This window comes from Suncus etruscus, chromosome 10 (assembly GCF_024139225.1).
Source record: "Suncus etruscus isolate mSunEtr1 chromosome 10, mSunEtr1.pri.cur, whole genome shotgun sequence".
Taxonomy (NCBI): domain Eukaryota; kingdom Metazoa; phylum Chordata; class Mammalia; order Eulipotyphla; family Soricidae; genus Suncus; species Suncus etruscus.
The window spans coordinates 102,680,525-102,696,474 of NC_064857.1; the positions used below are offsets into that span (position 1 = coordinate 102,680,525).

The 15,950-nt window shown below is 40.5% G+C and overlaps 1 protein-coding gene across 1 annotated transcript in view; it reads left to right on the forward strand.

Moving 5' to 3' along the window:
• The first annotated feature begins 269 nt into the window (after nt 1-269).
• The window catches only part of CHN2 (chimerin 2), a 330,699-nt gene continuing 315,018 nt past the window's right edge, over nt 270-15,950 (forward strand). Inside the window, exon 1 of the mRNA XM_049781874.1 lies at nt 270-509. Within this exon, the coding sequence (XP_049637831.1) occupies nt 461-509 (49 nt within the window). The 5' untranslated portion in view covers nt 270-460. The remainder of the gene's footprint in view (nt 510-15,950) is intronic.

Below are 15,950 nucleotides of genomic sequence, written 5' to 3' on the forward strand. Positions count from 1 at the left end.
CGAGCGGGCGACCTGGTCCCAGCGCGCGCGTGCCGGGGTCGTTTGCAGCGCAGCTCCGGCGCTCTGCGGACACCTGGGTGCGTGCCGCCCCGCGCCACCCCCGTCTTCCCCAGCCCGGCACCCGATCCGATCCCCCCCACCCACTCCCGATCCCCGCGGACAGGCGAGCCGGCAGCGGCGCCGAGAGCGCCGGACGGAGAGCGCAAAGAAATCCAAGCGGCGGCGGCGGCGGCGGCGGCGGCAGCAGCGCGTCATCTGGCGGAGCAGGAAGTGCACGCAGAGTCCGGAGGGAGGCCGGCGCTGCTGGCTTGCTCTCTGCGCGGCCCCAGGACTTTGCCATGGGCTGGGGGCCGCGGGCGCTGCGAGCGGCCGGACCCAGGCAGAAGCAGCGGCAGAGGCAGCGGCAGAAGCGCCCACTTCGGGGCTGAGCGAGCCACGACGCGCGGGGCGCACGCCCGAGATGGCAGCGTCCAGCAACTCCAGCCTGTCCGGCTCCTCCGTGTCCTCCGGTGAGTTTGCCCGCCCGGCGGGGTCGCTCGCTCTCGCCCCCAGCCCTGCGCCCCGGGCTCCGTCGGGGTGGCACCGAGCCTACCTGCGGTCTCCCGCCCCTGCCCTCCCGCAGCGAGGGCCGGCATCCCCGGCGACATTTGCTCCGGGGGGCGCGCGCTCCGGGGGGCCCTCCCGGTATCTCATCTCCGCGCCTTGACATCTGTCTGACAGCTCGGCGGTGGGAGAACCGGGACGCGCGGGGGATTCGGGATAACTGCACAAGCACTTTTCGGGGGGCAGCTCCTAGACCTGTCGGGCTGTCGGGGCACACAAGGTGAGGGTCCGACGCTGGGCATCCTGCCCTGCTGGCTCTGTGGCGTGGCGCCCGCGGGGCTGGACGGCCAAATTCTAAGCAGAGGGGAGCAGACTCTTGCTCCTTGCAGACTTGATTTTCTTTGTTTGTTTCAGAAATTAGCTCCGTGGAGACACAAGCTTGGGACATGGGTTTGAGACAGAACCAAAAAAAAAAAAAAAAAAAAAAGGTGGTGGTGGTGGTGGATTTCTATGTCTGGTCCTGAATCAAGCAAGTTAGAGGACGCAAGGATGTTAACTATATGTCTGTTAACGTGTGTGGTTTTCCTTAGCTTCTTTTTTTTTTAGCATAAAGATGTGCTCTATAATTTTTCTTTCCTTCTATACCTTTTTTAAAAGTGCAGCTGAAAGCAAAGGGAGGGTATCTTTACACACACACACACACACACACACACACACACACACACACACACACATTCTACTCTCAGTGGGTCCAGTGGAGAAGAAAAAATTGCTAATGAATCTGAGGAGTAGGAATCAATAGGCATAGAAACATTGGTTTCTGAAAATGACAGGTTGCTAATCAGAATAATGCATTCAGGCAGAATTCCTTTACCTCTCTAACCACTGAAAACTTGAATGACAAACCCAAAAGGGAGAACTAGTGAGACATTTAAGTGAAGTCCAGAGTATTCAGGGTCAGTAAGGTCTGGAAGTCCTAATGGAGAAAGCTCATCATATTGATACTGCATTAAATCATTAAACTGTCTGGGTTTTTTTGGGGGGGGGGCGGGGGAAGGGAACTGATTATCCAACTATTTAATGCAAAGGAACACCTAGATGGAGACATTGGACAGCAAGCCAGGCAAAAAGGAACTGTGCCTACAGATATGTGACAAATTGCATCAAAAGTGCAAGGTGCGATTGTGATGTGGCCTGGGTGATCTCTTGAAAACCATCTATTATCTTTTTTGGCAGGTTTAGTTCCGGGGAAATGGCACTTCCTGTCTAGATCACTAATGAAAAGAGCAGTGTTGTTAGGTATCCGGGTATCTAACACAGTTCAAGTTTCTGGTAGTAGCTGCCAATGGGGCAGAACAGTCATGTCTTATTAAGAGCAGCAACAAGTTGACCGCCTGTGGTTTTAATTCTGAGAACTCAGCAAATGCTACCACTTATTTTTAGTCCTCTCAAACCACTGCTGCTTCTTTTCAATTCATTTTGGTTGACTAATGTTGAATTTAAAATACAGAGATGGTGGGTTATGATTAGCGTATGGTTATCTCTGCCAGAAAGCTGCCCATTAGAACATGAGCTGATGGGGGAGAGGTGAAGCTAAAGAAGAATGGAGCAAACAAGAAGGCACTATTAATTCCATAATTTACAGATGCATAAGTTACAGAGGCTGGAGCCCTCTGAATGTTTAGATCTTGATGCAGCTCAAGAAATCTGCATGAAAAACCAAATTCAGTTTTAGGAAGAGTACATGGGTCTGAAACAGCATGATATAGGCCTGAGATGATGGTGATTGCTTTGCAGATGGGAGGAAGATGCACATAATAGTTCTCTTTCCTTCTTAACTACTCCAGCATGAAGTCTTAATTGAATCTGGGATTTCACTATATGAAAGCTGAATTTTATTGTTTTTATAAAAGGACATGGCTACAACCTGCCCAACTAATCAGGCACTTTGTCTTGAAAATACCAGAACCCTTAATTCTCTCCTTAAGCACATTTGCCATCATGGGGATCATGAATAATTCAAATGACACAAGCAATTCACACCTGTGAGAAGTGTTGGGCAGGAGAGAATAGAGCCCATTTGTGGTGGCAGCTGGGCACCCCTAAGAACAGGCCTGGGTTAGAGAAACTAGAGACTCCTTCAATTCATTCATCGCTACTTTCTAGTACCTACTATGGGGCAAACAGTAAAAATTTCAAACTCAGTGCAAGGAAGTTAATTGAGATAGATAGATAGATAGATAGATAGATAGATAGATAGATAGATGGATAGATAGATGGATGGATGGATGGATGGATGGATGGATGGATGGATGGATGGATGGATGGATGGATGGATGGATGGATGGATAGATAGATAGATAGATAGATAGATAGATAGATAGATAGATAGATAGATAGATAGATAGATAGATAGATGAGAGAAAGAGAGAGAATAAGAGTTCTTTTAGTTTCTAAGTACCAAGATCATTGTCCTTGGGACTGACTCCATCACTGAGGAATTCAGAGTAATCTATTTAACCATTTTCATTCCTCAAATTTCTTCATTTGTTAATGAGATTGTAGAGATAATCATTCATAGACCCCATTTCTGTGCATGTTGTGGGTTGAGACAATGTGTTGAGACAATGTGGGTAGGACATTAAACAAAAATATTCACTTAATGAGTGCTTGTTGCAGGTAAAGTTTGCTCTTTTGAGGCATGAAAAAGAAGACAATCTTTCCAGTAACTCAATCTTTAGGTCTAGCCTGAAGTCTAACACAAACACAATCTTCATCTTGCATTGTCAGTGCTTCTCAAATAGTGTTTATGTCTCTGTATATCTCTGGAGCTGAGAGTTGCTGTGTCCTGCTTCAAACCCTGCTTCGAAAAGCTATGCATTGCAAAACGTGCTCATTGTAGCCATTAATCTAGACATCACTTCTGATTAAAAAAATCTGCTCAAATTATTTCATATATTTTTGTTTTTCAGGTCAAAGTTTTTTTTTTGAAATATAAGATCTGTATTTTCATCATTTTTGATAAGATTTTCTTTGTATAAGCACACTAGTTACAACAATATTATTAGTTGGGGTTGAGTCAAATGTACACCACAGATTGCCAGTGTAACTTTCCCACCACCAATCTTCCAAATTTTCTTCCTTCCTGTATTCAGGAAGACATTCTATTTCTCTCTATCATTGTTACAGTAGTTGTTAGTGCAGTTATTATTTTTTTATAATAGCTTATTTTTTTTTATTTAAACACCTTGATTACATACATGATTGTGTTTGGGTTTCAGTCATGTAAAGAACGCCACCCATCACCAGTGCAACATTCCCACCACCAATGTCCCAAGTCTCCCTCCTCCCCACCTAACCCCTGCCTGTACTCTAAACAGGCTCTCCATTTCCCTCATACATTCTCATTATTAGGAAAGTTCAGAATGTAGTTATTTCTCTAGTTAAACTCATCACTCTTTGTGGTGAGCTTCCTGTGGTGAGCTGGAACTTCCAGCTCTTTTCTCTTTTGTGTCTAAAAATTATTATTGCAAGAATGTCTTTCATTTTTCTTAAAACCCATAGATGAGTGAGACCATTCTGTGTTTTTCTCTCTCTCTCTGGCTTATTTCACTCAGCATAATAGATTCCCTGTACATCCATGTATAGGAAAATTTCATGACTTCATCTCTCCTGACAGCTGCATAATATTTCATTGTGTATATGTACCACAGTTTCTTTAGCCATTCATCTGTTGAAGGGCATCTTGGTTGTTTCCAGAGTCTTGCTATGGTAAATAGTGCTGCAATGAATATGGGTGTAAGGAAGGGTTTTTTGTACTGTATTTTTGTGTTCTTGGGGTATATTCCTAGGAGTGGTATAGCTGGATCATATGGGAGCTCGATTTCAAGTTTTTTGGAGGAATCTCCATATCGCTTTCCATAAAGGTTGAACTAGACGGCATTCCCACCAGCAGTGGATAAGAGTTCCTTTCTCTCCACATCCCCGCCAACACTGTTTATTCTCATTCTTTGAGGTCAAAGTTTTTTTTAATGAAGATACTATTTACAGTTGTGCACAGGGCGCAAAAAATGTTTTCTTCTTTTTAGGGGGCATGACAGAAAATAATTGAGAAGCACTGCATTAAGTATTGCAGTTGTTCTTAAAATTTGAAGTCTATTGAATAAATGTTAGTTGGGTCAAATGTCCTTTTTAGAATTACCATATTTTCTGGCATATAAGACGACTTTTTAACCCACAAAAACTTTTTCAAAGCCAGGGGGTCCTCTTATACGCTAGCATATGGCATGCTGAAACTTACTCCAGCTTCAGGGACGAGTGATCCATCCCCTCTTACCTCTGTACCCCATCCAGCTGCCAGGCATCATCACTCAGTCCTCTGCTTGTCCTGATTCATCTTTCAGGGCACACAGAGGAGCTGAGTTACCGAGTGCCTCATCTCACCCAGCCCCGAGTATGTGGCTTTCAGGTGCTCAGTCCTATGTTCAGCTTTTATGGGACACAGAGGAGGTTCTCTGTCTCCTTCTAGCTGTCCTAGTAATCATCCTACCCCAGCCAGCTGCTCTTGGAGGAGCTCCCTCTCCCTGCTCTCAATGTTTACATGTTTGATGACAAATAGCCTAATGTTTTAAGCATCAGTTTTTCAGCGAAAAACATGTATGACATAAGCATTTGAATTAAAATTTCCATATTGAAATCAAATCTTACATTTTTATAATTTCCATTTGGTGTGTGTTAAAAGAGAGGTAGTCTTATACGGAGATTATAGCCCAAACCCTATATTTTAACAGGAAAAGTAAGGGGTCATCTTATATGCTGGAAAATACAGTATTTTTATTTTGGAGACTCACCAGTGTGCTCAGATGATCACAAGGGCTGCTTTTTGTGAGTCTTGCTAACCAGACCTGAGGTTCAATGCTAAGACTCAAAGATGAAGTACTGCACAGGGTGATCTGGGTCCCCGAGAGCCGTACCTAGTGGTATTCTTGCATGATGCTCTTTGAACTATGAATTGAAGATGAGATGGAATAGTCAATATATGTATCTTAACCTTTGTACTATCTCTCTGGCCCCTTGATGGTTTGTTTTTGTTTCTGTTTTTAGTTTTCAGGCCTAGTCCCAAGTGTTTGGAATAAAAAGATGAATCAAGGTCCTTTACCTCACCATTCATCTACAGTGGAGATAGATAAGCAAAGAGTCATCTATTTGATAAAATGAATTATGTGGGAAAGAGTGCAGGAAAGAATGTCAGTTGACTTAGTATAGAAGGGCTAGTGGAAGTGACCTATGAGTTTGGTCTTGAAGAATAAGTAGATTTTTTTCCCCAGAAAACAGAAAGTGAGTAGAAAAGGCATGTAAATCAGAGGAAGAGTGGTGGCAAAGGCCCAAAGAAATGGAAGTTCAAGGACCAATCTTTGTTTTTCTTAGCTGGAGTCATTGATATTTTAGGTTGGTGTCTCCTCTTCTCTAAACTATTAGGTTTATTGGCCTCAAACACACAGCTGCCAGGTCTCTGATTCTGTTCTGTTATCAATGGGTTTGATTAAACCACTTGGGAAAGACTTAGAGTATATTTGAGCCCTGAAAAAGAAGCAGTGGGTTTTTAGTGCCCCGCAAACTATGGTAAACTCAAATGACCTATGTCACTAAGCCCTTCTTCGGGAAGTGGCCTCAGGAAGTTTAGGTTTGGTTGTTTTTACTCAGAGAATAAAGCCATAATATTTTAATTCAAGATTAAGATCAAAGTTATTTAAATGTTCTGAGATTATGCTCTCACTATTGTTGAACTCTATCACCCAAGCGTGTCATTTATTCTACATTACTAATGGAGATATAACAAATGAAATAATCAGGTTAAAATTAGTTTTAATGCATTTTCTGAGAACACATCAGAAATTGTCTTTTGCAATATTCAATTATGTGTTAAATAAATTGTTTGCCTTTGTTTTAATGATATGTGCTGGTAATTAAATTTCATAATCACCTAGATTGGCAGGAAGGTTTGATTACCTTTATTATTCAAAACAATCCTCATCCTTAAACTTTTAATTTAGCTTGTGGTACTTGATTTTATTCTGAAGCAAACAATAGTTGCTTTGAAAATCATCTTAATAATCATAGGTTATACTTGTTTTTATAATTTAAGTAAGAACTTTTTTATATTAGTATTGTAATTACAAAATAGATAATTTTACAATAAAATACCAAATCACCTAAAGTAATCAATAAGTTATGGGATGTTTTTCCATAATTGAATAAGGTTAAACATTGAATATTAAAGGGACTTCCAGATGAGAAATTATGAAGATTTGAAGGACTACACACACTGTTTTATAGAATGAAATTGACATAGATTTTTATTTTTTTTATTTTTGTTTTTTTTGGGGGGGTTCATACTGGGCAGTGCTCAGGGGTTACTCCTGGCTCTACACTCAGAAATCGCTCCTGGCAGGCATGGGGAACCATATGGGATGCCGGGATTCAAACCACCGTCCTTCTGCACACCAGGCAAACGCCTTACCTCCACGCTATCTCTCCAACCCAGATTTTTATTTTTAAATGGAAATAAAAAAAGGCAGAAATTGGTGTTATATGTAGAATTATCTAAACCTTAATTAGGAGAATAACATTCCTGAGATAGATTGAGGGATTTATTTCTACAAACTTGTTACAAATGAGTGTGGGCCAGGTCTATAATGCTATTTTCTCCTGTCACACTGGAGTTGATACTAGAACTGATAAATAGCAATTTTCATTACTCGTTATGAAAGCTCACAAGAATGACATTCCAATTTTTCATCTTGCCAGATGCAAAAGGCAAAAGTATACTTTAATAATGATGCATAAACTTATATAGGTGTTAGTACAAGCCCCATGATTGTAATTCAATAAAACAGCGCATCTTTACTAAAATAGATCTATACATAAGCAGTCCTTTACCTATTTTGATTCTTCAGAAATATCCAGTTATGTTAGAATCCAATTTTTCTTTTTTCTGTGAGAACTGCTGGTCACTCTGTTTCATAATCATCTAGAATAGTAGTAAGTATTGATTACCTTTGTTGTTTTAAATCACACACATGCAACAATATTTTTAATATCAAAGTTGCAATGAAACCCCGTGGAAAATTCATTCATTTAGACAAAGAGTAATATTTCTTGCTGTATACCTGAGGATTTTTCCACACTTCATTTTTAGTAACAGAGTATATGAGAATAGTGAATACTTTCCTTGAGTAAAATTTAATGAGGCCAAAAGGCACAATCTTTAACTGAAATGTCTTATCCACATTTTTCCTTCCAGTAACCCCATAGTGTTTGAAATTATCCTGGTATTTGTTCATCTTTAAGGAGATGCAAGCTGGAGCAGTTACTGGGGCCATTTAATGCAAGGGGTGATGAGGCAGAGTGTTCTCTGAGCTGCTACCAAAGGCTAGCCAGTGGCAAACCTGCTGGGGGTGGTCCTGCAGGACTAGCCCTGCAGGATTTCCTAGATTTGAACATTGATGACGTGGCTGAATATTAGATTTGGAAAATCTATGCATGAACAATGTCACATAGGTGAGTTTTTGAAGCATTTTCTGCCAGAGAAATAAGTTTTTGTAAAGAGGGTTATATATGGAGAGAGAAAGATTGACTTAATGATGGACATATGATTAATAGCACAACCGATCACCCAATTATCATGTATCTTTTATAAATGTCTTCAAACATCGTGGCTCCTGAAAAATGAATGATTCTCTTGCCTCTAATCTCTTCCATTTTCTTTCTCTTTCCTTGCTTTTTTGACTTTCCTTTTGCTTTTTCACCTGTCATTATATCATTGGTATTTTATTTAGAAGTTATTTTGAAGTCTAGAAGAAAGGACTGTAAGGAATTGTGGTACTGTTGTTGCAGGCAGCCAATCCTGATTTCGTCCCTAACATTGTACATGTTCCCCCAAGAAAGTCCAGAAGTGATCCCTGGGCACAAAACCAGGAGGAAGGCCCTACATACTGCTGGGTAGGGTCAAATCCCCATGCCCCTTACACACACACACACACACACCAAAAAGTAAAAAGTATAGAGCAAAAACTCAGGAGACTGCTAGCCTCACACAATGACTGTCCTCTGGGGCCTCAGGCTGCAGCCCTGGTATTAGCAGTGCCAAGTGACAATACAACATTCTCAGCTGTGCACTCAAGAGAGTCTTCCACTGACTGCATGTGCAAATCACCTGTCCTTTTCCTATTATCATTCATCGAACACTCTTGCAAGGGCTAATCTTTGCACTATGTCTTGACAGTAGTCTAATTACAGCATTGCCATCCTATGACAGTGTTGCTTGTCAAAGCCATCCAGTCAACCTGTTCACAGTAAACCCCAGCAGTTTAAAGTGTTATTTTAAACCATCTAGTGTCTAACTTTTCATAGATATTCCCTCATAAATAAATTCAATTAATAGCCATATCTAAAATGTTTTAATCACCTCCAGCCAGTTTCATTGATGAGATTTCTGGAGCTGAGCTATAACACTTATTTGTTGTGAAAACTGCCAGCCATCCTGGATGCAGTGAGCCTTCAGGGCTGAGCAAGTCTTCCAACAGTTGTTGAAAACCAGTTCCCTAGCAGAATCCACTAGATCTGGGCGAGTCTCCTTCTGAGAGTTGTTCACTTTCAGAAAGTGTCATGATTTCTGCACAAAGAATAGAACAAGGAAGTGCTCTAAACTGAGAGGCAGAAGATGTAGAAACTTAATCTTTTAAAAAAAATTTATTATAATACCATATTGTACCAAGTTTCATAATACAATAGTTTCCGGCATTAAATATTCAAACATGAATCCCACTACCAGTGTGACCTTCCCTTCACCAAAGTACTCAGTTTCTCACCCACCACCTTCCCTTGCCTCTTTGCAAGCACAAACAAATTTACTTCTTTTTGTTTAGTACAACACAAGGCAAATAGACTGATCAAAACTTTTATCAACAAGGGTCAACTGGAAATAATTATTACATCTCTCCGTGGTGTTACTAAAGTCAGTGCCTAAGAATTTAGTGGACTGTGGTTGGTATTAGTTGAGCCTCCTATGTTACTGGTTAGGCTCACTGAGTTTGGTAGTTTACTATGTAACTTTCATAACAAATTTCCTGTGATACTAATGAGTTGACATTAACATAAAATTTAGAGGTTTCAAATTGTGATGCTGAAAATAGCTGTACAGCTCAATATCTGAAAGAAACTTGTCTTGGCATTTTGATCAAGTTAAGTCACATGGATGGACTACTTCTGTTGGAAGGTGTAGGGTGTTCATGCAGAAAGGGGAATCCCCATCCATTTTGAGAATGCTGCAGAATATAGGCACAGACTAGACTACCAAGGAAGTATAGGTAGTCATTATTTTCTCTTGGAGCTTGGTAGAAAGTAACTTAAAAATTAACGTTTTAACCAAATTATCTAAACTCTTAATTGAGGTTCTGAAATCCTGGAAGTTCTTCAGCCCTTAAACCAACAGTCTGTTCCCTTTAGCCCTCACCAAAGGCTCTTAAACCTTTAATACAGTAGTTAAACCATAGACTTATCTGAGCTCTGCAGTCATTTGAGCTTCAGTAATGTTGGTTTCTATGTACCTTACATACTTCACTGCAGACTGAGGAAATGACAGCTCATTTCCCAGAGTTGAGCAAACACTGGCAGAGGTGAAAGCATTATCACATCCATAGACCTGACCACTTAGACTGCTCATAAGGTTTTAGTTTCATTCTTCCCTCTATCTTTCTATTGATGTCTCTGCATCTCTGCTCTCTTGGCTGCAAACAAAAAATTAGCAATATTTAATTTATCCCACTGGGTTATTCCTGAAACACCATTTGGGGGAAATGCTTATTTAACTCTAAGAACAACTAGTAATGCAGAGTGGTTGCAACATGTCATCCTATTTACATAATCTTGGGTAATCCTCATGACATTTCTCTGAAGTAGACATAATATTCCACGTTTTGCATCTGAAGAAATAGATTCAGAGAAGGTACCAGGGCTTGAAATTGAGGAGCTAAATTTGGAGCAGTGTCTTCCTATTTCAAAGATCATGTTTTTCTCCACTTGAAATAAAAAGGTACATGTGTGTATGTGTGTATCTATCTTGGTTTGAAAATTTTCTGACATCCCTGCTTAAGGATGAACTACCATGTAATCATTAATATACAAGATGTAGTAACACAGTATACATAATCTTGTTGCCCTCTGTGGTTATTTGGACTTTTATTCAGTCTGATCAAAGCTTATTCTCACTTATTTCATGACCATTACCCTCTAGAGACAATGCCTATGAAACTGGCCAGTGTCTGTCCATACTTAGGAATAGTTTTCCTGCTGCAATCCTGATTCAAATTTCAGTAACACTGGATCTGATTCCATTAGCACTACGAAGTATGACTCAGAGCACAGAGCAAAGAACAGGTACTGAGCATTGTTGGTTGTGGTCCCCAAACCTTCAACCAACTAACCAAATAAAAATTGTCTTGCGAAATCAGGGTTGCATAATTGTTAATTGCACATTTTTTTGCAACTTTTCTGAAAATTGTCCAAATGATAGGGGAAAGAAAACAGAAGAAGAAGAAGAAGAAGAAGAAAGAAGAAAAGAAAAAAGAAGAAGAAGAAGAAGAAAAAGAAAAAGAAGAAGAAGAAGAAGAAAAAAAAAGAAGAAGAAGAGAAGAAGAAGAAGAAGAAGAAGAAGAGATGAAGAAGAAGAAGAAGAAGAGAAGAAAGAAGAAAGAAGAAGAAGAAGAAGAAAGAAGAAGAAGAAGAAGAAGAAGAAGAAGAAGAAGAAGAAGAAGAAGAAGAAGAAGAAGAAGAAGAAGAAGAAGAAGAAGAAGAAGAAGAAGAAGAAGAAGAAGAAGAAGAAGAAGAAGAAGAAGAAGAAGAAGAAGAAGAAGAAAGAAGAAACTCACCTGCTGTTCCACGGGGTCCTGGGCGACCACGTCGCAGCTCCCGGGCGGGACTTCAGCACATAAAAACCGGCCGGCAGACTGCTGCAGAAGCTGGATTCCCTGCTTGGGACATCAGGCGGGGAAAAGACACGAATCTAAGCCTGCGCAGAGGGGCCCAACTGTGAGTGTGAACTGTAAATATCTGTCTACTGTCCTCTTGTGTGAAACTCTTGGGAGTGGGGCAAAAGAGGCTCCATCAGAGCACGGCCGCTCCGCCTCGCTACGCGGCCGTGCGCTCCTTCTAAGAAAAGAACACCATTGCAACAATAAGAAAAAATCACAATAAGAACTGTGCTATATCAGAGAAGCAAGCATTTCTCTCTGGACTGTCTTCTCTGTTGCATGCTCGGGCCTAAGATTTGACCCAGTGTGAGGCTTCATCCACGGAGGACTCCCCTCCCTTAGAGGCAAGTCAGCCCATCCAGAAAGGGAGGAGCCAGAGGAGTGTGCTGCCTACATCATATAGACAATGAATACCACCACAACACGTAGAAAAACCCACAATACAAGTGTGACAATGGGGAAACAACGCAGGCCAGCATCAGACATAGAGAATGAAGATGACAATTCTGAGGACCAGATAATGACTGAACAACTAATCAACCTCTCAGATAAGGACTTTAGACTAGCAATATGGAAGGTGCTCAACAGACTCCAAGAAACCATGGATCGAGTTGAACAGAACACTAATAAGAACCAAGAAAATATGAAGGCAGAAATGACAAAACTCCAAACTGAAATAACATGTCAACTAACAGGACTGAAAAAGTCAGTAAACGAAGTGAATGACAAAATGGATAAGCTCTGGGACAGGGTATCAGAAGCTGAGAATAGACTTGGTGCTGTGGAAGATGAGATACATAACAATTCCATACAGCAGGAGAGATTGGACAAAAAACTTAAAGCAAATGAGCAGACAACGGAAAAATTAGTCAAAGAATGGGAACAGATGAAAATAGAAGTCTATGATAAGATCAACAGAAACAACTTAAGAATCATTGGCGTCCCAGAGACCCAGGAAGAAAATTCCCAGGAAGAATCAATGGTCAAGAACATCATTAAAGAGAAACTTCCAGAGCTAAAGAATATAGGTGATCAAATCCTGCATGCTCGAAGAGTACCAACCAAAAGAGACCCCAGAAAAACCACCCCAAGACACATCCTAGTCACAATGACAAATCCCACAGATAGAGACAGAATTCTGAAAACGGCAAGATCAAAAGGAGAAATTACATTCAAGCAAGCATCCTTGAGATTTACAGCAGACCTGTCACCAGAAACACTCAATGCCAGAAAGCAGTGGTGGGATATTGTGACAAGACTGAATGAAATGAATGCTTCACCCAGAATACTATACCCAGCAAAACTCACTTTCCGGTTTGACGGAAGAATACATGGTTTCACTGACAAAAAGCAGCTCAGAAACTTTACAGACACAAAACCAGTCTTAAGAGAAAAACTGAAAGACCTAATTTAAGACAAGACTAACCAAAAGACACCAAATTTCGATATAAAGATGGCATTAAATCCCAGGACAATTCTTTCTCTCAACGTCAATGGACTAAATGCACCAGTCAAGAGACACAGAGTGGCTAAATGGATCAAAAAACTCAATCCAACCTTCTGCTGCCTACAAGAAACACACCTGAATAGTCAGAACAAACATAGACTCAAAATAAAAGGCTGGAGAAAAATCATCCAAGCAAACAACACCCATAAAAAAGCTGGAGTGGCCATACTAATATCAGACAATGCAAACTTTATACTCAGGAAGGTTGTAAGGGACAAAGATGGACATTTTATATTAATCAAGGGGTATATAGAGCAGGAAGAATTCACTCTCCTAAACATATATGCACCAAATGAGGGGCCAGCAAAATATTTAATACAACTGTTGACAAATCTGAAAAATAATATCAATAACAACACAATAATTGTGGGGGACCTTAACACGGCTTTGTCAACACTGGATAGGTCAACCAGACTGAAACCCAACAAGAATATACTAGACCTGAGGAGAGAAATGGAAGAAAGAGACCTAGTGGATATATATAGGACACTCCACCCCCAGAAACCTGGATACACATTCTTCTCCAATGTACATGGGACATTCTCCAGGATAGACTACATGCTGGCACATAAAACATATCTCCATAATATCAAGAGGATAGAAATTTTGCAGACTACCTTTGCTGACCACAAGGCTCTGAAATTATTTGTGAATTCCAAAGGGACTCAGAAGAAAAACATTAACACCTGGAAGTTAAACAGCCTCATACTCAATAACCAGTGGGTCCGAGATGAAATCAAGGAGGAAATCAAAAGGTTCCTGGAAACAAACGACAATAAAGACACAAACTATCAGAACTTATGGGACACAGCAAAAGCAGTACTGAGAGGAAAATTTATAGCTTTGCAAGCACACACCAGGAAGGAAGAAGGAGCTTACCTGAGTAGCTTAATGACACAGCTAATAGAACTAGAAAGTGCTCAACAAAAGGACCCAAAAATAGGAAGACAGAAGGAAATAACAAAGCTGAGAGCAGAAATCAATGAAGTGGAAACCCAAAAAACAATCCGAAAGATCAACAAAAGCAGAAGTTGGTTCTTTGAAAAAATAAACAAGATTGATAGACCACTGGCAAACCTAACAAAGAAAGAGAGAGAGAGAAACTTGATAACTCGTATTAGGAATGAAAAAGGAGAGATCACTACTGATATGACAGAGATTCAAAGGGTAATCAGAAACTACTTTGAGAAACTCTACGCCACTAAAAATGAGAACCTGGAAGAAATGGATAAATTCTTGGACTCTTATAATCTTCCACGGTTGAAGGAAGAGGATGTAGCATATCTAAACACCCCCATCACCATTGATGAAATCAAAACGGTAATCAAAGGCCTGCCGAAAAACAAAAGCCCAGGCCCAGATGGATTCACTAATGAATTCTTTCAAACTTTCCAAGAGGAACTACTACCAATCCTGGCAAGACTCTTTCATGAAATTGAACAAACAGAAACACTTCCAAATAGCTTTTATGAAGCCAACATCACCTTGATACCTAAACCAGACAGAGATGCTACAAAAAAAGAAAATTACAGACCAATATCGCTGATGAATGCCGATGCAAAGATCTTCAACAAAATCCTGGCAAATAGGATTCAATGCCTCATTAAGAAGATCATCCACTACGATCAAGTAGGTTTCATCCCAGGAATGCAAGGCTGGTTTAACATCCGTAAATCCATCAACATCATACACAACATCAATAACAAGAAAAATAAAAACCACATGATCATATCAATAGATGCAGAGAAAGCATTTGATAAGGTCCAACACCCATTCTTGATCAAAACTCTCAGCAAGATGGGAATGGAAGGAACCTTTCTCAATCTAGTTGAAGCCATCTACCACAAGCCAATGGCAAATATTATCCTCAACGGAGAAAAACTAAAAGCCTTCCCTCTAAATTCTGGTACAAGACAAGGCTGTCCTCTCTCACCACTCCTCTTCAACATAGCACTGGAAGTACTTGCTATAGCGATTAGGCAAGAAAAAGATATCAAGTGAATTCAGATAGGAAAGGAAGAAGTCAAGCTCTCACTGTTTGCAGATGACATGATACTCTACTTAGAAAACCCTAAAGACTCCACCAAAAAGCTTCTAGAAACAATAGACTCATATAGCAAGGTGGCAGGCTACAAAATTAACACACAAAAATCAATGGCCTTTCTATACACCAATAGCAATAAGGAAGAAATGGACATTAAGAAAACAATCCCATTCACAATAGTGCCACACAAACTCAAATATCTTGGAATCAACTTGACTAAAAATGTGAAGGACCTATACAAAGAAAACTATAAAACTCTGCTCCAAGAAATAAGAGAGGACACGCGGAAATGGAAACGCATACCCTGCTCGTGGATTGGCAGGATTAACATCATCAAAATGTCAATACTCCCCAAGGCATTATACAGATTTAATGCTATCCCTCTAAAGATACCCATGACATTCTTCAAAGAAGTGGATCAGGCACTTTTGAAATTCATTTGGAACAATAAACACCCTCGAATAGCTAAAGCAATCATTAGGAAAAAGAATATGGGAGGAATTACTTTCCCCAATTTTAAACTGTACTACAAAGCAATAGTTATCAAAACAGCATGGTATTGGAATAAGGACAGGCCCTCAGACCAGTGGAATAGACTTGAATACTCAGAAAATGTTCCCCAGACATACAACCACCTAATTTTCGATAAAGGAGCAGGAAACCCTAAATGGAGCAGGGAAAGCCTCTTCAACAAGTGGTGTTGGCACAATTGGATAGCCGCTTGCAAAAAACTGAACGTAGACCCCCAGCTATCATCATGCACGAAGGTAAAATCCAAATGGATTAAAGACCTCGATATCAGCCCCAAAACCATAAGATATGTAGA